The following is a 22,072-nucleotide window of genomic DNA, read 5'->3' as shown; positions in this document are numbered from 1 at the left end:
GTAAAGATGTGTTTTCACTGTGGTTGGCACTTTATGTTGTTTTGCAGTGCTGGGAATCAAAATTTTATCTTCACATACATATGCTAGGCAAGAGCTCCACCAGTGAGGTACACCTCCAAATCATTCAGTATGTTTCTGAAAAGATAATAAATACAGGAGGCATGGGTAAAAGGGTGTCCAGGGGAAAGAACCCACCCCCTTCCCTGACCTCTTATCTATTCCTGAGGCAAAACTGTTAGTAGTTAGGCGGTCCTCACTGTGATTTCTGAAGTGTGCATTCTTTACTCAGGAAAGAGATCTGGGGAATGGACCATGGTTGAAAGGCCAAAGTCATCCTGACTAGCCCTTCCTTGAATAACAATCCTGATAGCCTGCTGTCCCGCACTAGCACTAGATGACTACACGGCTGCCTAGGATGGGGCGGGGGTCGCGAAGAGCTGCTACTCAAGAACTGGAACCTAATTGCTCAGAGAATGGGTCCTCCCATGCCATCTGCACACGTGACACTGGCCCAAGAGGCGCGCACCGGAGGACCTAGCTTGGCAACTGTATCCAGGGCCGCAGCATTGAGCTTCATGCAGAGGTCCAGTGTGTGTGAACTTGGGTGAGGGCGTGTGCGTGCTGGGTAAGCACGTGTACACTGAGCACCGTGTGGGAGGAGTGTTTAAGCTGGGTGTGCACGTTGCGTGTGCACAATGCGTGTGTGTGCGCAGGTCTGGTGTATGTGTGCACTGTGTATGTTTAGGAGTAAGAACCTGCGCACACGTTAAGACTGTTGTGCATATTGCATGGGTACGCTACCTGCGCTCTGTGTGAGAACTACAGTGTACATTGCATACGCACGTTATGCACGCACTGTGAGAACTGGTACGCGCGCTGAGAGCTGATGCGCATGCGGGTGCGCGAGGGTCCGATGCAGCGCAGCGGGCCGGTGTGAGGACCGCACGCGTGGTGGGAGGACGCGTGCGCATGCGGACGCGCGCGGGTCCGGTGCGGCGCGGCGAGCCAGGCAGTGCGCCTGTGCGGCGGGCGCATCCCAATGGAGCGTAGCGGTGGTTTCGGGGCGGGATCCTGGTCTGAGGGGAATACCAGGGGCACCCCGCTTACCGGGAAGATGGCTGAGCCAGGCGCGGTGCGAACCTCGCCACCTAACCACCGGCCTACAGGTAGGGCCCTTGGAAAGCCCGGCGCCGTTACGGGCTTCGGACCCTTGCGGGGGCGGGGCGGGCCGTGCAAGGCAGCCGTTATTGAGCAGTGGGGGTGGGGGCGCGGCGCCCAGCTTGGATAAACGCCCTTTCCCCCGCCTGGGGTCAATTGGTCACAGGGTCCCGAAGCTACGCCTCTTTTCTGGACCGGTGGCGAGGTCCCCCCACCTCGGCGTGGCCTGGGTGAGTGGGTGCGCCTAGGGGTGCGCCTTTGGGTGGGTAGCAAGTGTGTTTGGGATGGAGGTGCGGGGGCTCACGCTCGGTGCCGGAGGGGGTTCTGGGATACCAGCCCCTGTACTTGAGAAACAGCTGGCGGGGGAGGGGGCACTGAGGTGAACCAAGCGGACTCTTGGGGGGTCGCCCGGGCCTGCTTGTCCGCCCTCTCTGCGTCTTGGAAAAAAAAAAAAAAACGCGCAGGAGCGGTAGCTGCATCCTGCGGCGAAGGTGGCAGCTTTGCGCTTCTCAGCGTGCCCCCCGGGGACGAAACTGGCGTATCACACAATCACCAGTCAGAGAGAGCGACCTCAGGGTTGCGTGACCCCTGCCTCCAGGATGCTATCCCTGAAGTCTTGGGGAGGATGCCCAAGTGTTTGGCCCAGCCGCGGCCCCTTCACGTGGCGTCGCGGCTAATGAGACTCCAGCAGGGGAGGCTGCAGCTGCAGAGAGCCATGGGGGGCTGGGCCCAGTATTGGCTGCCCACAGGGGAGGTTGTGGGGTATTTGGCAGAATTTGATAAGAGGGTCTTGCATCTTGTGGTGCTAACCTTCTGTAAAGTGGTCTCAGCTAGCGCGGGGGGTGTAAGCAATGTGGAAACCAATTCCGTGCTTTTTTTTTCTGGCGGCACCCCCCCTCTTTTCTTTTAGTTAATAATGTGAGCTATTTTTAAACATTTTTTTTACTGCAGTCTGACGTGCATACAAAAACTGCACAAATTCTCGTAGGATTTGGTGAATTAATCACGTGGAGATGATATAAGTGTTTTACGTTAATTAGGTAAACCAAGGAAGGGGAAAATCAAGGAAAATGTTCTTTAAACACTTAAACATGCTTTTCATTGTGGGTAGGGGAAATATTTTCTGATTGGGCCTTTAGTCACAGCATTCATGGATGGAAGGGAATCATTTCCAGTTTGTAAGGGGTTCTTTTTGTTTGTTTGTTTTGTTGGGCCGGGGAGTGAAACCGGGTGTACTTTACCACTGAGTCATATTCCCAATCCTTTTTAATATTTTATTTAGAGACAGGGTCTCCCTGCGTTACTTAGGGTCTTGCTAAGTTGTTGAGGCTGGCTTTGAACTTGCCATTCTCGTGCCTCAGCCTCCTGAACTACTGCGATCAGTTTGTGGTTTTTGTTTGTTTGTTTGTTGATTCATTGTACACAAATGGGGTACAACTTTTCATTTCTCTGGTTGTACATGAAGTAGAGTCACACCATTTGTGTAATCATACATGTACATAGGGTAATGATGTTTGTCTCATTCCATTATCTTTCCTTCCCCACACCCCTCATTTCCCTCTACACAATCTATCCTTCCTCCATTCTTATCACCCCTCCCCATTATGTATCATCCATCCACTTATCAGAGAAAACATTCAACCTTTGGTTTTTTGGGATTGGCTTATCTCATTTACCATGATATTCTCCAACTCCATCCATTTACCTGCAAATGCCATAATTTTATTCTTTATGACTGAATAATATTCCATTTTGTATATATACCACAGTTTCTTTATCCATGCATCTGTTGAAGGGCATCTAGGTTGGTTCCACAATCTAGCGATTGTGAATTGAGCTTCTATAAACGTTGATGTGGCTGCATCACTGTAGTCTGCTAATTTTAATTCTTTGGGTATAGGCCAAGGAGTGGGATAGCTGGGTCAAATGGTGGTTCCATTCCAAGTTTTCTAAGGAAACTCCATACTGCTTTCCAGAGTGACGGCACCAATTTGCATTCCCACCAGCAATGTATGAGTGTACCTTTTTCCCCACATCCTCACCAGCACCTGTTGTTGCTTGTATTCTTGATAATCACCATTCTAATTGGGGTGAGATGGAATCTTAGGGTAGTTTTGATTTGCATTTCTCTAATTATTAGAGTCGTTGAACCTTTTTTCATATATCTGTTGACTGTAAATCTGTGAAGTGTCTGCTCAGTTCCTTAGCCCATTTATTGATTGAGTTCTTTGTATTTTGGGTGCAAAGTTTAAGTTCTTTATAAATTCTGGAGATTGGTACGCTGTCTGAAGTACATGTGGTAAAGATTTTCTCCCACTCTGTAGACTCACTTTTCATATTGTTGATTGTTTCCTTTAAGAAAGAAATTAAAGAAAACCTCAGAAGATGGAAAGATCGCCCATGTTCTTGGATAGGCAGAATTAATATTGTCAAAATGGCCATACTCTCACCAAAAGTGCCTAAAGATTCAATGTAATTCCAATTAAAATCCCAATGACATCCCTTATAGAAATAGAGAAAGCAATCATGAAATTCATTTGGAAGAATAAGAGACCCAGAATAGCCAAAGCAATCCTGGGCAGGAAGAGTGATGGAGGAGCTATCACAATACCAGACCTTAAACTATACTCCAGAGCAATAGTAACCAAAACAGCATGGTATTGGTACCAAAACAGACAGGTAGACCAATGGTATGGAATAGAGGACACAGAGACAAACCCACATAAATACAGTTATCTCATTCTAGACAAAGGTGCCAAAAACATACAATGGAAAAAAGATAGCCTCTTCAACAAATGGTGCAGGGAAAACTGGGAATCTATATGTAGCAAAATGAAATGAAACCCCTCTCTCTCACCTGGTACAAAACTCAACTCAAAGTGGATCAAAGAATTAGGCACTAAAACAGACCCTGCATCAAATAAGAAAAAGAAGGCCCAAATCTTCACCATGTAGGCTTAGGACCAGACTTCCTTAACAAGACTCCCAGAGTGCAAGAAATAAAAACAAGAGTCAATAAATGGGATAGATTCAAACTAAAAAGCTTTTTCTCAGCAAAGGGAACAATCAACAGTTTGTGGTTTTTATCTTGCTTTTTATTAAAGGCAGAATGTAATATCACAGGCTAGTAATATGAATACCTTTTAAATGCATACTTCTGATTTTGTCCTAAAACTTCAGAAACTCAAACTGCATCTGGTAAGGAAGAGCCCAGAACCCACCCACCAGAACTGACCTTTCCTGACAGTGGGGACCTTGTTGAATAAAATATTGGAAAGGGGAATTTGTTTGAGTTTGCATTTTTATTTCACTGGGAGTCTAAATAGTAAGTTATTTATATGTTTTGTTGTACTAATTAGAGGTGGGAAGGGGCTGTATGGTTGGACCTTTAGGTAGTTTATCATTGATTTTAATTTATTTGAAGGAATTTAAGGGGGGATTATTTTTCCTTTTTTTTTTTTTTTTTTTTTGGAAATGGGTCTATGTTGCGCCCATCGCCCATGCTGGCGTCCAACTTGCCATCCTGCCTCATACTCCCGTGATTATGGGTGCACACCATGGTGCCCAACTGTAGGGGGATTCTTAAGTTCTGTTTGGAAACTATTGTACAGTCATTTAATGTACTCTACTGATATTGAGATTAGTTGAAGTTTTCCTTCATTTGAAATTGAAAATAATGGAAAGACATGTGAAGGTTTAAAGGATTAAATAAACAACTATGTGCCTTCAAGTTGGTGTGGTGAAATTGTCATGTTCAATTTAGGTGCCAGGTGGTACCACAGTTTCTTTCTTTGGGGATTTGTGAGACCAGATACTAAGACAATGCCTTAAGAATCTCTTGATTCTTGACTGGGATTGTGGCTCAGTGGTAGAGCACGTGCCTCACACTGGCTTCAATCCTCAGTACCACACAAAAATAAACATCTCAATAAAGATATTGTGTCCATCTACAACTAGAAAATATTTTTTTAAAAAAAAAGAATCTCTTGATTCTTGAGTTTTTATTATAATGTTGGATACTGATCATTCTTGGTCACCAAAGCCTTTATCTTTTGGGACCCATTCCTAATGAGAATTAACCAGTGTTTCTATAGGGTCAACTCTTGTTCCTAAGCTTGTGCTGGGTACTGTGGAGCCTGCAAAAGACAGGCCTGAGATATTTAGGCTCCCTGACAATGTTATGTCTGTACAATTGGGCGATATTAGTGGGTGAGTGGTTTTCCTGGAAGCTGTTGTAGAAAATGGCAAGGGAATACCTCTGGTTGTTTCCTCTAGCAACAAGTTCTTCTGTTATTGAAACCCTATGCTTGTTCCCATTACCCACCAGTGATATTTTCTTTCTTTCCTTTTACTTACGTACCCCCAGTAGAAATTACAGAATGTACTGTTCTTTTTAGTGCTTGTGTCATATGAATAGCATAACAAATGAGGAGCAAGTGCCCCTTGTTTCTGTCTGATTAAATACCTTTAGCCAGCAGATAGGATCACAGAGCTCTACTGTCATGCCAGACCACATCATTGTCACACTGTGCTCTTCTCAGCCTGCAGTGCCCCCTTCTCCCCTTTTCCCCTTAGGAGTTCACTTCCTCTGGGCTCTTGCAGTCAGAATTAATGGACTTCTTCCTGTCAGTGCCTATACTACCTCCAGCAAAGCACTCTTATTCTGTCTGTGTTACATTAACTTTCCAGTTCTTATAGGTAGGTGTTCATTGAGTGCCCAGTGCAGAAGGGACTCTGTATTGGTGGCCTTTTCTGCCTCTAAACCTGAGTAGGTTTAGGTTTACACTGTGTGAATGCCAGCTCTATCCTTCCTCCTGTGTCACTTAGGGCAAGTTATTTGACATTGCTGAACTTCGGTTTTCTTAAAAAACAGGCTTAAGAAAAAGACTCAGATGGAACACTGTCTTGAGAATACAACAGTTAATATCTGTAAAGCAGTGCCCAACACACAGGAAATGCTCCAGCTGGTTAGGCATTATTATCTATATGCATTTCTTCTATTAGGTAGGTAGAGGGCAAGGCCTAGGTCCAGGTTATAGGTGCCTCCATCAGTGCTACTTGGTACAGAGAGTGACTGGATGGTTGGCTACCCTTCCTCAGGGTTTTTGTGCACAATATGTCTGTAACCAGTGCTTGCCAATTGTGTTAGGCTGAGAGCAGCTAAGCAGGGTTGAGTGCTCAGTAAATACTAATGAGTTGGACTAAGTAAATGTGTCAGTGGAAAAGTTTGAGATGGTGGAACTACAAGTCATGCTTCTTGAGGTCTCTCGAGCTTTCCAGTGCATTCTGTAGGTTAATATTGTTTTACCAAATTGAACTCATTTGCCCATTGTTCCCATTAAAACAAAAATTCATGAGACCTAAGGATCTCTGAAATAAAAGGGTATAATGAGTCAATACAGATGCTAGCCAAAAGAAAGGAACCGTCTTGGGGCAAGTTCCCTCAGCCACCAGCAGCCAGGCTAGATGGCAGTTGGAAAAATATCTGCAGATTTAAGAAACCAGAATGCTTTATAATGAAACTTTGGAAATGGAATGCATGTGTTATTTACATTGAATCTTCATTAGCTATTGATAAGATTTTCAAAAGTATTGGGATAGGTCCCTCTAGATTGGGACCACAAGCAGGATGCAATGGCAAGATTTAAGGTTTTGAGCTGGGTGCAGTGGTGCATCCCAGCAACTCAGAAGACTAAGGCAATGGAATTGCAAGTTCAAACCCAGCCTCAGCAACTTGATGAGGCCCTAAGCAACTCAGTGAGACCCTGTCTTTAGTAAAATATAAAAAAAGGACTGGGGATGTGGCTCAGTGGTTAAGTGCCCCTGGGTTCAATCCCTGGTACCAAAAATAAATAAATAAGGTTTTAACATGCATTCAAGAAGGTACAATTAGGGAAATGCAAATCAAAATTATAGTGAGATTTTATCTCACAACAGTCAGAATGGCAGTCATCAAGAATACATATAAAGGGGCTGGGGTTGTGGCTCAGTGGTATACAGCACTTGCCTAGAATGTGTAAGGCACTGGGTTTGATCCTCAGTACCACATAAAAAAATAAAGTTAAAAAAGGAATACAAATAATAATAAATGCTACAGAGGATGTGGAGAGAAAGGAACACACTGTTAGTGGGACTGTAATTTAGTACTACTGCTATGGAAATCAGTATGGAGGCTCCTCAAAAGACTATGCATGGAAGCACCATACAACCCAGCTATACCACTTTATGGTATTTACCCTAAAGAATTAAAGTCATCTTACTACAGTGATAAATGCAGCACAGTTGACAGTAGCAAAATTGTGGAACCAGCCTAGGTGTCCATCAACAGATGAATGGATAAAGAAAATGAGGTATATATGCACAATGGAGTTTTATTTAGCCATAAAGAAAAATGAAATATGTCATTTGCAGGAAAATGGGTAGAACTAGAGGCCATCATGTTAAGCAAAATAAGTCAAACTCAAGGTTAAGGGTCATGTTTTCTCTCATACGGAAGCTAAAAGGGAAAAAGAAAACAAAGGTGGGAGTGGATCTCCTAAAAATCAAAGGGAGATCAGTATAGGAAAGGGACCAAGGAGTGGGAGCTTTGGGGAGGAAGCTGGGGAGTGATTTTGGTCCAATTATATTGTTGTATTGTGTGCATGTATAAATATGTAACTACAAATCCCATCAATACATACAACTATAATGTACCAATAAAAAATGAGGAAAGAAAAAATAATAAATTAAAAAATGTAAAACAGTCTTTGTGTGTGCAGTGCTAGGGTTCCAACCCAGGGCCTCATACATGCTAGGCAAGTACTCTACCATTGAGCTAAATCCCCAGCCCTAAACCTGTCTCTTTTTTAAAAAAAATTTTTTTTTATTTGTTCTTTTTAGATATACATAACAGTATAATGTATTTTGACATACATACATGAGTACAACTTATTCTAATTAGAATTCCATTCTTTTTTGTTCTTTTTAGTTATATATGATAGTAGAATGTATTTTAACATGTCTTGCATATATGGAGTATAACTTCCTATTCTTTTGGTTGTACATGATGTAGAGTGACACTGGTTGTATATTCATAGATGAACATAGGAAAGTTATGTCTGCTATATTCTACTATCTTACCCATTCCCATCTTCCTCCCCTCCCCCCATTGCCCTGCAGTCTTTTGATTAACCTCCCCCATCTCTCCTTCCTTCTGTCTTCTAGCCCTTTGTAATTTCGGACTTCTCAGAACTTTTATCATTCCCTAGTAAGGATGGGATTGCTTTGAGGTAAGATGGAGTTCCTTGATGTTCTTGTGCCTGCATATCTTTCATCTTCTGTACTGGAACAGGAGAATATAGGGGTGCAAACTGGAAGTTCAGGGAACCTCCCACAGTGATTCAAAGTAGGGCAGGACTTGAGCAGCAGAGACTGTTAAGTTCCAAGGAAATCAAAGTTTTTTATTCTCTTTCAAAGCTGCATTTATTTAAATTTTTGTGGTGCTGGGGATTGAACTCAGGGATTGTGCCTGCTAGGTAAGCACTCTACCACTGAGCTATGTCCCCAGCCCTTTTTAAAATTTTTTATTTTGAGGCAGGGTCTTGCTAAATTGCCCAGGCTGGCCTTGACCTTGTGATCCTCCTGCCTCAACCTCCCCCAAAACTGAGATTATAGGTATTTGCCACTGAATCTGACACTATTGAGTGTTTCTAACCTCCTTGTCACTGTACCTCCACAGGTACAATAACAAGCTCCTTTTGTACTTGGGCCATGCCTCCAGTATCTTCTATACTGCTCTCAAGATGTAGCTCTGTATTATTCATCCATATCTTACAAGGATTTTGTGTACCTTTTTCTTAATACAGAGTTGTTTTTCCCCCCAAAGGTGAAGAGGAGCTCATTTCTTAGAATTACAGCAAAAACATTATTGACTGAAATGCTTAGAGGAGGAAAAGTTCCATTTAATAGAATTTCTGATCTGCTAGGAATTAACTCCTACCCTTTCTGTACCAGCCTTTATTGTTGAAAATCTTTGAAGAATACTTTAATCAACTTTCCTGCCTTAGGAAGCTGTATTGGGTGTGATTGAGCTTGGGACTTGCTGTGCCTCTGAGTCATCACTGTGGAAGAATTTGCAGAAGATTCTTTGGTACTCCAGGCTAGTGTTTCAAACTGACTTTGGTAAATGACCAGTTTGGGGTTTTCTTTCTAATTTCCAATCTGCTGTTGACCAATAATCTTGGTTAAAAAAAAGCAATAAAGAAGACTTACTAGAAAAAATAAGAGACATGGAAAAATACAAATACAAATTTATTTTCATCTTCTCCCCCTTCCTTTTTTCTCTTTGTCCCTCTCCTCCCCCCTCTCTCTTTCCCACCCCCCATCTCTTTCAGTACTGGGCATGATTGAACCCAGGGCATCATGCATGCTAGGCAAGTGCTCTACCACTGAGTTACATCCCCAGTCCTCAAGTCCCAGCTTTAAAATATGAGACTAAACTAAATATTATATTCAAATATATCAATGGACATGAAATTACTTTGTCAAATTGCTATAAATGTTTCTGAATGCCTGCTCTCAATTTTTGCCCTTACTGAGAAGTGTTAATGAATAATAAAGAGACTGGCACTCATCCACAAAGGCCACACACCACATTTTGGGTAACTCTGCTGTGGGCCAACATTTCCCAGTGGGTATGGTACTATGAGAAGGTTTTAGGTTGCAAATGGACAAACTTATCTTTTCAAACTTTGGGTTAATAATTCTATGGATCATTTAGTTGTGTCATGAAAATTCAACTGTATATCAAACTGTGGCTTCCTGAATATTGTCAGAATAAGTAAAATGTGGAAATAAAAGTCAACTTAAAGAAAAATACTAAATAATAATATAGATCAGAGCTAGGCACTGCGGAGCATGCCTGTAATCCCAGCAACTTGGGAGGCTGAAGCAGGAGGATCACAAGTTCAAAGCCAGCCTCAGCAAAAATGAGGTGCTAAGCAACTCAATGAGACCCTGTCTCTAAATAAAATTTAAAAAGGGCCAGGGATGTGGCTCAGTTTTCGAGTGCCCCTGAGTTCAGTCCCTGGTACCCCCCACCCAAGAAAAAGGTGTAGATCAATTCTGGTTAATACAAATAGAATACTAGTCACATATGTAATCTTAAATTTTCTAGTAGCCACATTTAAAAAAAGAAAAAAAATGAATGGGTGAAATTTATATAATTTAACCCAATCCAATATATCCAAAATATTATCATTTAATTAATTAATTAATTAATTTTGGTACCAGGAATTGAACCTCGGGGTGCTTAACTACTGAACTACATCCCCAGCCCCCCCCCCTTTTTTGAGACAGGGTCTCGCTAAGTTTCTTAGGGCCTCATTAAATTGCTGAGGCTGGATTTGAACTTGTGATCCTCCTGCCTCAACCTCCCAGGCTCCTGGGATTATACTACCACACCCAGTCAAAATATTATCATTTTAACATATAATTAATATAAAATTATTAGTGAAATATCTTACTTTCCCTGCACCAAGTCTGTGACATCTGGTGTGTATTTCGCACCTCTAGTATGTCTCCATTTGAACTAGTCATGCTTTGAGTACTCGATGGTCATCTCTGGCTGGTAGCTGCTGTCTTGGACAGCACTGATCTAAAAAGTCTCCATTATGGCAGAGTGTTCCGTGGTGTGGACTGAGCCTCATAGTGTAGCAAGTGTGCTGTGAGTATGGTTCCTGTGCTGTTGAATATGGTATGAAGCTATGGTAATGAGTTCAATTTGGATCTGTTCTGCATGGTTGAGGTTTGTGAAAATGGAAAGGCACTTTGATTAAATGGTCTCCCCTACAATGAGACAGAACAGGCCTGGGTGCCCAGGCTTTTGAAGGAGGAAGTTGCTTTTGCTTTCCCCAGTGTGGATAAAGGGAGTATGCTGGGGTTGTGATTAGTGGGGTACTTACGTGGATTGTTGTCTTGGGGACCTGACAGACTGTAGAAATGGGGTGGATTTGACTTCATGATAGTTGTTAAGCTGTTATTGAGATAAAACAGTACAAAAATTATGAAACTCTAACTGTGGAAGGAGAGAGTATGTAAGCCAGCTCAGGATCTCCCAGATTCCATGTTGGGGTCTGGTTGAGGAATCCCCCCCTTGTTGGGTGAGGTCTGCTGAGTTGGGATGCCCTGGGCTCTGTAACGTGGGATCTGGTCATCTCTTCCCCCAGGGCTGGTGTCATACCTTCCTAGTGCCTTGTTTCAAAAGCCACCTGTTGATTCTGGCCAATCTATTAGGACAGATACCTAACTTGGGATCACATCATTAGCCAGTTCCAGTGTGTTCTAGGCTGATTCTCTCTCCTTTTAAATAAGAGGACCTTACTGGGCAAGGCCAGTTCAAGCATCCACTTTAGACCTGTAGGACAAGTTCCTGTCTGAATTAAGTTGTCCCCCAAGCAGTTAGTCGGTCTTTACCTTTGAAAACTGGTCCTTAGAGAGTTGAATGTTAGTTTGGGAAGCCAACCAGTGTGGTTTCCCAGTTGCTATGGATTATATATTGGATTAACTTGCTTCTTGGCTTCATTTTTCTTTCACTACCCTTGTTTCTCATTTTCTTGATCACTTTTCATTTTTATTTCTGCTACATTTTCTATCGACAGCTTTGATTCCTTCTGAAAGAGGGGCGAGGGGAGTACATAAATTAATACTTGAAATTAATAAACACAGAGCAAGAAATGCACTTGCAGCTGGAGTCTTTTTCCAGGCACCTGAAGCCCTTTATTAAGTAGTGTTCTGTGTCCCTGTTCCAAAACAACAACTTAATTTGTGCCATTAACCTGAAATAACCATCAGAATTTTAAACTGAGCAAAATAGAATTTCCAGCTATGCTTATTATCTAAAAAACCTCTGCCCCAATGGCATCCCTGTATGTTCTCTTCCTTCAGCACCTAAGTATGTGTTTTCAGCACTGCACTGACTAGAGGGAAACAGCATTGTGCATGGGGGTATCATTTCTTAGGAGGTTTTGCTCTTTTCTGCCTTATTAAGTGTACGTGTTCACTTTGCCTGAGCACCAGTCAGGGGTGACATTGGTGGTGAAATATTATGACAGCCTTCAGTGGAAACATTCCTTGCATTTGAATAATTTCCCCCCAGTGGAGATAACATGCTGTGAACAAAATTTAACAGTGATCATTTTCATTAACAAGATAACCAGTATTATTTAAGCAATTTTAGTTATGTCTTTAGACCCAAAGCTCTTTTAAAAATTGCTAATTATAATTATAGTTTTCTTACTGCAAAACATGTTCCTGCTCTTTTCCCCCTCTTCACCCACCTAAATTTCCACTTCACTTGATTTTATTTTCATCAGTCATGAGTTTTTCTAAAGAATAATTGCTTCTTCTTAATGGTCTATTAATTTCTACATTTCTCTGATCTTCTGGGATGAGATTGACCTTTTTATAGAAGAATAATTAAGTGAGAGAAATGGACTGTTTCTGTATGCCCTGTTCAGCTTTAATTTCTCTGAGTTGTCTTTTGGTTTACCTCAGTTTCAACTATGAGGCCTGAGGGGACTCAATGCCTTTCTGCTGAAGAGTGTTGAATGTCCTTTGTGGTACCCAATTTTATCTTTACTTTTTAAAAATTAAGAGGATTCTTTCCTTGTTGGCATGTTAAGATGATTTCAGAACTGAGGAAGTGCCTCTTAAAATCAGTTGTTTCAAGTAGGAGATAAGACACACAAGATATAGTGCTAATAAAACTTCCTATGAAGATGGAAATGTTCTCAATCTACACTGTTCCACGTGGTAGCCACCAACTATATGTGGCTGTTCAGCACTGAGGAACTGAATTTTTATATCTGATTTTTTTAAATTTAAATTTATATAGCCACATGCCATAGTGGCTTCTATATTGGACCATGCAATTAAATAGATGTTGACTAACCTTGCCAGATTACGATCAGAAATGAGGAAAGTTTCAGATTTCAAACAAGTTTCTTCAAACCCATCTATTCTTGTTTTCTCCTATAAAAGCGTTGGTATTTGGTACTTGTCACTCAACTATAAGGTTCTTGTAGGCCAACAAGAATAGAATCAACGGTTATTTCCTGGGGTTCATATCAGGTTTGTAAGGCAGTGATGAAACTGATAGATAAGACTTATTTCTGGCTCCTGGTGTCCATAGTCAGTTAATTCTTTTCTAGCCCTGTTTCATCTTATCAAGTTGGCACCATCAAAGAGTAAAGACTGAAACCAGAGTCTTTGATTATACAGCCTGGTTGAAGAAACCGGATTGACCTACAAGGCATTAAAAAACCATTAGCTATGTATGATTTGAGTGAGTTTCAGGGAGAACTTCTCCCACAAAAGATTGACAGGAATAGTTGGCAGGGACCTGGACCACAAGCCCAGGTCAGAGAATCCAGTAGTAGGACCTGATTTTGGTGAGAGCATTTGGGGGCATTGGGCACCACAACTGAATTGGTCATGTTCCCTATTCTCTAAGACGTACTTGCTAAGGTAGATAGGTCTTAGCTCTCATTCCAGCTTGCTCCTCACAAACAATGGCCTTAGGCTTTGGCAATAGAATTAGTTGCTTGTCTGTAAATGAGACAGTATACCAGGTAGATCTTATTGGTACTTTCTAACTCTGCAATACTGTGATCATCCCTGAGTGGCCCAAGAGGCAGAAGGAAATGTATGGCTAGTCTTGTTGTCAGGATCACCACCCACATAGCTTTGGAGCCCTGGTCCCATTACAGCCAAGCCCGGAGGTTCTGCTCCCTTTGTCTCTCATGACCCCATCTCTGTGAACAGTGCCTTGGGTCAGATCCTGTTATTTAGGACCTGACCAGCATCATAAAAACCTTAGAAGTCTCTTTCAGATTACCTTCCCTGTTGTGGCTTTATCCCATTACTCTCTTGCTTTAACTTCCTTTAATGTCTGCCGTGCACTTCCTAGAGAGTAGTCTATACTGCTGATGGAGTTTCCAGGCTTGTTGGAGTGGGCTCCTTACCTCTCCAACCCCCTCTGGCAAATGGCCACCAGCTCCCAGTGTCCAGCACACTTTATATCTACTTGTATCTGATTGACCATGTGCATGCTATTCCCTTTGCCCAGAACTCCTTTCCTCTTTGTCACTGTCTTCATCCTTGTCTACTGTGTTCATCCATCAGTATACACCTCACTTCCTGCCTGAACCCTTCCCTGATGACACATACTTTGGGTGGTTTTTTCCTTTCTCTTCCATTTTCTTTTAGAATGTTGATTATGCTCATATAGGTGAATCATGTGCAAATAAAATCAGGGCTGGCATTTGGAAGCTAAATTGCATAAATTTGGGGGGGTTGGGGTACTGGGGATTGAACCCAGGGCGCTTAACCACTGAGCCACAGCTCCAGTCCTTTTTGTATTTTATTTAGTGACAGGGTCTCACTGAGTTGGTTAGGGCCTTGCAAGTCACTGAAGTTGACTTTGAACTCATGGTTCTCCTGCCTTACACTTCGGAGCCACTGGGATTACAGGTGAAAGTGCACAGATCTTAAATATATAATCTGATGAATATTTTATGTATATACCCATCTAACCAATACCTATATCAAGAAATTAAACATTTCTACTACCCAGAAGTCTCCCTCATAGCTCTTCATGGTTAATACCTTCTAAAGGTAACCACTGTTTTCTCCTCTTTTCACTGTAGATAAGTTAGCTTGTTTTCAAAATTTATTAAAATAGATTCATGTATTATATACTTTTTATTGTGGTAAATCATATAACAATTTTCAGGTTTAACCATTTTAAGTGTACAGTTCAGTAGCATCTAGTACACTCATATTGTTGTGCTACCATCACTATTATCCACCTCTAGAACTTTTCCATCAAGCATATCCATTTTTGTATGTTTTTTTCTACTTAACATTATATCTATAAGGTAAACCTGTGTTGTTACATACATTTGTGGTTCCATTTCTTTTTATCTCTTGAGTAGTATTACATTGTGTGACTATATTACAATTTGTTCTATCCATTCTCTTGTTGATAGATGATTATTTCCAGTCTATTTTTTCTTTTGACTTAAACTGCTAAGAATATGATGTTTGTATATATATCTTGGTGCCCATACAAACACATTTCTGTTGGTTACATATCTAGGAATAGAATTGCTGGGCTATAAGGTAGCCATATGTTCAGCTTTAGCAGATAGTGCCAAACCATTTTGAAATGTGGCTTGTATTTGTTTCCTATTGCTGCTAGAACAAATTGCCACAAACTTAGTGGCTTAAAGCAATATAAATTTATTATCTTTTAATTCTGGAGGCCAGAAGTTATAAAATCAAGGTGTCAGCAAGGCCTTTCTGAAGGCTCTAGGAGAGAATCTGTTTCCTGCATTCCTTCCTTGGCTCATGGTCCCTTCCTCAAGGCCAGCACCTCTAATTCTGTCTCTCCAGCCTTTGTTTCCATTGTCTCATTCTATTCACTTTGACTTTAAATCTTCTCATCTCCCTTGTGATTGATTACCTTGGGCCCATGGAGAAAATTTTGGATAATCTCCCTGTCTCAAGAGCCTTAACTTAATCACATCTACTAAGGCCTTTTTGTTAGATAAGGTAAATATGCATAGGTTCTGGGGGCTAGACCATTGACATTTCTGGTGGCAGAGGCATTATTTTGCCTACTACATGTCTATACCCTTTTGTACTCCCCTGGGAGTTCTCATTCCTACACATCTTTGTTAGTGCTGGTATTATCGATCTTTTTCATTCCAGTCATTCTGGTGGAGGATGTCAGGGCATAGCCATGGCAACCACCTCAGGCAGTGTGTCCTCTGTTGCTCCAATGCTAGCTTCATTGCAACTTACTAGTATTATATTATGAATATTTGTTTACCTGCCTCTATCTTGGCCAAACTGAACACTGTCATTAGGCAGACCATATAGTAGCTGAATTAATAAATGCTCCTTGGATGCTAAGAGCTGACTGAGGGAAGTTTTCAGCATAGCTAGGAAGCAGAACTGAAGATATAAATGAAAGCCCATGCTTACAGAACTGTCTGCCTCAGCACGTGGATTTCAGGTGGGTAGGGTTTCTCCCAAATAAAATAGGATCAAATCAAAGAGTCTGGCTTCTAGCTTCTACATTCTTCTTGTCTTTCACAATATAGTTAATCTATATGTGAGTAATGCCCTAGAAGGAGATTTGGGCCTCAACTGCTAAGGGCGTTGGTTGGAAATGACTTCACTGTGTATGTAAATGAGAGTAAAATGCAGTTCTGGCAGCTCCTGATCTTGAGCATTTTGTGGGGACACGAGTTTTCCTTTTCCCAGTACTCAGCTCATGTAGTAACATTCAGCTTCTCACTTACAGAAGGAAAGACTTGAAGGTAAGTAGTGCTTTCTGGATCTCAGAGAATGTCGTGTGTGTAGATTTAAATGTGCCTTGGAAACTTGAAGCTAGTAGTTTGATGAAGGTGAAGCCAGAATAGAAATGAATTTCTGATGCCCCTGGACACAGGGCTGTGGGTGCAGATTGGTGTTGATAAGGAGAAACCCAGAATTAGTAGTAGAATTAGTAAAAGACAAAAGGCAGACAGGATCATATCTTCCTTCAGGAATATACTGATGCAAGTAAATATTTGCTGTGTTGTATTTCACTTCCTAATCTACTTTGCTGGGCACACACGTGGTTTCATGAGGGCTGTAAGGTTTCAGGGTCTTAGTCTTACCCTTTTTTTGGCCACCAAGGTGTAGGGAACATTGCTATGGCTTGGCATTACTTTGACCCTCTGGGGTGTGGTATATGTGTAAAATCTTACAAGAGAGTGGCAGAGGACTTGCTCAGCCCTCACAGGAAAACCTCTCTGTTTCCTTTCCAAACCTGGCTAGTTGGTATTTGGATCAAAAGGGAATCAATCTTTGGGGAAAAAAATATTAGGGTAGGAGTTACTGTGACAGACTTATGCAGGGCTTATTGGCTTCTGTTTAAAGACACTGACAGTGTCACAGTTTTAGTGATTTGAATAATTGCATGAGTGATTCACAGACTAATCTGAAATAAGCCAGTTGTGCTGGAATGGAGGTACACAGGGTCCTTGAGTAGTGTGGCCAAAACACATGCCACAGGGCTGAACGCAAAGGATATGGCCAGGTGTTTATGGAGTCCAGGTGACTTCTTGGACATCTGCTCCACTCTATTGCATCTGAGTTGTAAAGGTCAACTGGCTGCATTCCTGCTGAGAACTGTTCCTCCAGGATTCAGACCAGCTCTCTCTTTGTTCTCCGTAATCTCGGACCATTGAAGCTGAGAAATTAGCCTTTTGGTGTTCCCCTCTCTGAACTCCAGGTATGGAGGGATCTTGAGGGAGAATGTGAGATGAGCTGCCTCTAAACATTGGGTCATTACTTTTTCCAGGACAGATATTGGATCTCTGCTGGATATTTCTGAAGCTGGAGGGGTGCCCTTTAACTCTTGGGTCAGGAAGTTCTTGTGGTTGAAACAAAAATTTCTCTTCTTTTGCTAAATCCTCTGTAGGCAGAAAGGACAACCACTTGGCATCCTTTAGAAAAACCTTCCAGTCTTCATAAACATAGCGACTGAGACTCCTTTAGACTTCACCACCCCTAGTTCCATTAAGCCTCCTGACTTGACTCTATTTGTGGAATTAGTGTTTTCCTTTAACTGTTTGCACAAATTGCCCATAATGTAGCCCTTTCATCTCTTTCTTGGTTAAGAGTTTATGAAGTAACACCATGATACGATCAGATATTGACTTGGTCACTAACTAGCTTTGGTGGTACAGCTTAGTTTCTTAGCCTGTGGTAACCTCAGTTTCTTTACCTATAAAATGGGAATAAAAATTGAAACTCTCATGAGGTCAACACACAGATTATATTAGATAATGTATAGAAAGTATTTAGCACAATGTCTTTTGTGTAGGTAATGCTCTGTGAAGTAGGAAATGTGCTTATCATCTCTCTGCCAAGTACAGGGTTCCAGACAATATATATGGACATAAAATATTTTTATAATATACATTTATATCAATATACTTGTGTTGATATATACAATCTTTATTTTCCAAGGAACTGGTGACCTTGTGAGATAGCCTGCCTCAAACTCACTAAAGCACTGAAATGTGTCATGAATGGAAGTATTAAAATGGAAAGATAATGGACTGAGATAGACATTATTACCCAATGTTCATATATGATTACATGAATGGTGTTAATCTACAATGTGTACAACCATAGAAACAAAAAGTTATACCCCATTTGTGTACAATGAATCAAGATGCAGTCTGTAAAAATAAAAAAAAAATTTTTAAAACATTAAAATGGACTATAAGGTCATAGATGAGCAAACAATTCATTGTGACTTGAAGAATAGAGTCAAGATTCTGCACGTGTATGAGTCACCACAGCAGGCGATTTTTTGGGAGGCACAGCCACTTAGACTTGGGTGCCGCATGGTTAGCAAGACAGTACTGCCAGGTACACAGCATATCGTAACTGGAGGCCCATTTTTGGGGCCATCTGTTTCAGTTTCTACACAAGAATGGCATTTCTTTCTCTCCTATTGAGAGCTTAATTTATATGTTGAAGTTCTTAAAGTATATAGTTGTGACCTATTCAGGAAGCTGTGTTGCCAATAACATTCATTTTCCTATGTCAGAGTCTAGGTCCTAGTTCTCACTGTCTTAGGTGAACTTTCTCTTCCCATTTTGTGCAGTTAGCATTTTCTCACAGACACAGGAAAAAGGGAGCACTTACTTTTTGTCCCCTACCCCTGTATGACACAAAGTGCTGGATGCTTTACCTCACACATTGGCTCAGAGCTTAAGAAAGCCATCTGAATTTCTGGAACTGTGAAAACCACACATGGCTTTTGGCAGCCAGAGAACTGAATGACATGCTATAAGTTTTTAAGTTTAGGGGTTTAGACTTCTGTTGGCCAATACGATAACCAGTTCCATGTGTGGCTATTTGATTAACATTAAATAACATTGACATTTCAGTTTCTTGGTTACACTAGCTATGTTTCAAGTGCTCAATAGAGGCTAGTGGCTACAGAATTGGACAGTACATATACAAAACATTCCCATCATTGCAGAAAGTTCTGTGAGATGGTGCTATTTTAGGGAGTTGTCTTACATTTGGAGGATACAATTTTTTTTGAACCTACAGCTGAATTCCCCAGTTCAGTCTGGGTTGCCACAAAGACAGAAAGCACAGGGATTATTTTCTTTTACTTACTAGTACAAACCAAAAGAAAAACAACAAATTATTCTATCAGTGGACACTGACAGTTGTGGGATACTTAATAGAGGAAAAAAATAGATATTCATTCATGCTGTAGAGATTTTGATCATTTTTCCAGGTGACCAAATTAAATGTATGAGCATTAAATCTTATCAGTATGAGCATTAAATCTTATCAGTTGAAACTCAGTTAATGCAATTAAAATGTTTTTACTTCCTATGCTCGTAATGCAAGAAGGAAACCCGTTTTCTGAAGTCTGTGTGTGTGTCTGTGTGTGTGTGTTGCTTTATTACCCTGAAGCAGACATTGTAGGAAAGTTTTATTTATATTATATATATTTACATATTTTATATATTATATATTTAAATATTATATATTAAATATTATATTTATGGATGGTTTGCTTCACTTAAGGAAGTTATAAATCTTATCTTTTTCCTCTGAAATTTCAGTAATTTTGGTCCATGAAATGAATGGAGGGTAAACAGATTAACAGGAAAAAAATCAAACAAAATTGATTGAGGGCTGGGATTGTGGCTCAGTGGCAGAGTGCCTGCCTAGCACATGTGAGGCACTGGGTTCGATCCTGAGCACCATATATAAATAAACAAATAAAGACATTCTGTTCATTTATAACTATAAAAATTTTTTTAAATTGAATGCACAGCCAAAGGAGTCACACACACACACACACACAGTGTATGTCTCAAAGGACTGAATGGTTGAAGTTTACGTATCTGTTGTTCTGAGTTCTAGAGAGGAATAGGGACTTGGAGCTTCTGGGGAGAAGTGGAAGCAAGTTATGAGAGATTGAGTAGAGGAGTGCACGATGAGTAAAGGTTGTCTTATTCTGCAGATAAAATCTCTCAGGTGCTACTTACTTCCTACATCTTCCTCAGGTCACTTTTAGGCAAGTAAGGGGGAACTGAGGGAAAAATAACCTATGCATTTGTTGGTTATCTTACTAATGTAGAGAGAAGGAATTTTCTTTTAAAAAGGACAGATTTTTCAGAGCTATTTCTGTCTGTAATTTCTCTGAAAAATCATCTCAAAATATGCCAAAGAAATATATTTTGGGGTGACATATTTCGGGGTCCCATAATATCAAGTGTGTGTTCTTAGAGGTGAGGACCCTAAGTTTTAAAAAATTTTTACAGACTGCATTTTGATTCATTGTACTCAAATGGGGTACAACTTTTCATTTCTATGATTGTACACAATGTAGATTCACACCATTTATGTAATCATACATATACATAGGGTAATACTGTCTCATTCTTTCCTTCCCCCACCTGCCCCATTTTCCTCTACACTATCCAAAATTCCTTCATTCTTCTCTCCCCCCCCCCGCCATCCTCCCTCACATAATGTATCAGAGGATCCTAATTTAAAAAAAATTTTTTTATTGTGATAAAGTATATATTTATCCTTTTTTATGGTATGGCGGAATTGAACCCAGGGGCACTTAACCACTGAGCCACATCTCCAACCCTTTTGATTTATCATTTTGGGAGAAGACCTTGCTAAGTTGCTTAAGGCCTTGCTAAGTTTTTGAGACTGGCTTTGAACTTGCAGTCCTCCTGCCTCAACCTCCCGAGTCTCTGAGATTGTGCTACTGAGCCCAGCTGAATTTCATTCCTTTTTAAGGCCAGATAGTATTTTTGTGAACTTAACACCTTTTGTTTATTTATTCATCTGTTAATGGACACTTAGGTTACCTCACCCTTTTAGGTATCACAAATAATGCTGCAATGAACATGAGTATTTTGAATTTCTACTTTCAGTTCTTTTGGGTGTATACCCCAAAGTAGAATTGGTATATTATGTGGTAATTCTGTTTTTCACCTTGAGTGTTAAGAAAAGACTTAAAAATTATCAATATATAACTCACTTAAGTTTCAGTCTTACAAAATATATAGTTCAGTGGTTTTAATATATTCACATAGTTGTGTAGTCATTCCCAATAGTCACTAGTGTTTATAGCTTCTTAGGAACTGAAGTGGAGAGAAAGAATCTTGAAGGTGGTTTGGGTATTTGGAGGGGAGCTTTCAGGATTAGTATGAAACTCTTTTTTAAAATGTTATTTGTACCAAAATCCTTGAAATGTCACATAATCTTTAGCAGGAATACTCTGCCCCCCACAGGCTTTCAGACATGAAGTTCAGAAAGACTCCCCTGCTACCTGGCATATTTTCAGCGACTCATGAGGCATTCTTTTATGGAATGGGATGTTGAAGAACCTCACAAATGGGTCAGACTCCCCAGAAATGTTCTGGAAGCCTGGTTTAAGGAGCAGACAGTCCTTCCTGTCTTGTTTACTTTGCCATATGACCTTCTCTGGCTCAACTGTTTCTTATCTGGTTCTGATCCCAAATTCTGTAGCCACTTGCATTTCCAGACATAAGGCAGGTTATTTACAGTAAGTGCCTTAAATATTTGATTTTCAGGTTCAGATTACTCTAGAGCAAAAAACAAAACCTCATACACTTTTGTTATATGCCATTTGTACATGCCAGGGTATGCTGATTTTTCCTTGTTCTCATCATGTAGTTGTAGTTTTGATATTCTATGTTTTGAGTATGGTTTTATTGTGGTTTTCTAATAGTTGACCAGCTTTCTTTTCTTTTCCTTTTTTCCCCCAGTGCTGGGGATTGAATCCAGGGCCTTGAATATG

General features: G+C 40.8%; 1 protein-coding gene and 1 non-coding gene across 10 annotated transcripts in view; one reads left to right on the top strand and one right to left on the bottom strand.

Annotated features, from left to right (window-relative positions):
- The first annotated feature begins 921 nt into the window (after window positions 1-921).
- The window catches only part of Map7d2 (MAP7 domain containing 2), a 108,276-nt gene continuing 87,125 nt past the window's right edge, over window positions 922-22,072 (top strand). For 4 of the 9 annotated variants that reach the window (XM_047535849.1, XM_047535853.1, XM_047535850.1 and 1 more), the window contains exon 1: window positions 924-1,166. In XM_047535849.1, the coding sequence (XP_047391805.1) occupies window positions 1,040-1,166 (127 nt within the window). In that variant the 5' untranslated portion in view covers window positions 924-1,039. Of the gene's footprint in view, window positions 1,167-22,072 lie in introns of all 9 variants that reach the window. The other 5 variants (XM_047535847.1, XM_047535846.1, XM_047535844.1 and 2 more) reach the window with 3 other exon arrangements.
- Window positions 19,322-19,441, bottom strand: LOC124972746 (small nucleolar RNA SNORA31). Its single transcript, XR_007106526.1, has one exon. It is a non-coding gene; the product is annotated as a small nucleolar RNA SNORA31 (small nucleolar RNA).

The sequence above is a fragment of the Sciurus carolinensis genome, chromosome X, assembly GCF_902686445.1.
Source record: "Sciurus carolinensis chromosome X, mSciCar1.2, whole genome shotgun sequence".
NCBI lineage: Eukaryota > Metazoa > Chordata > Mammalia > Rodentia > Sciuridae > Sciurus > Sciurus carolinensis.
This window is presented reverse-complemented; position numbering and strand designations above follow the sequence as displayed.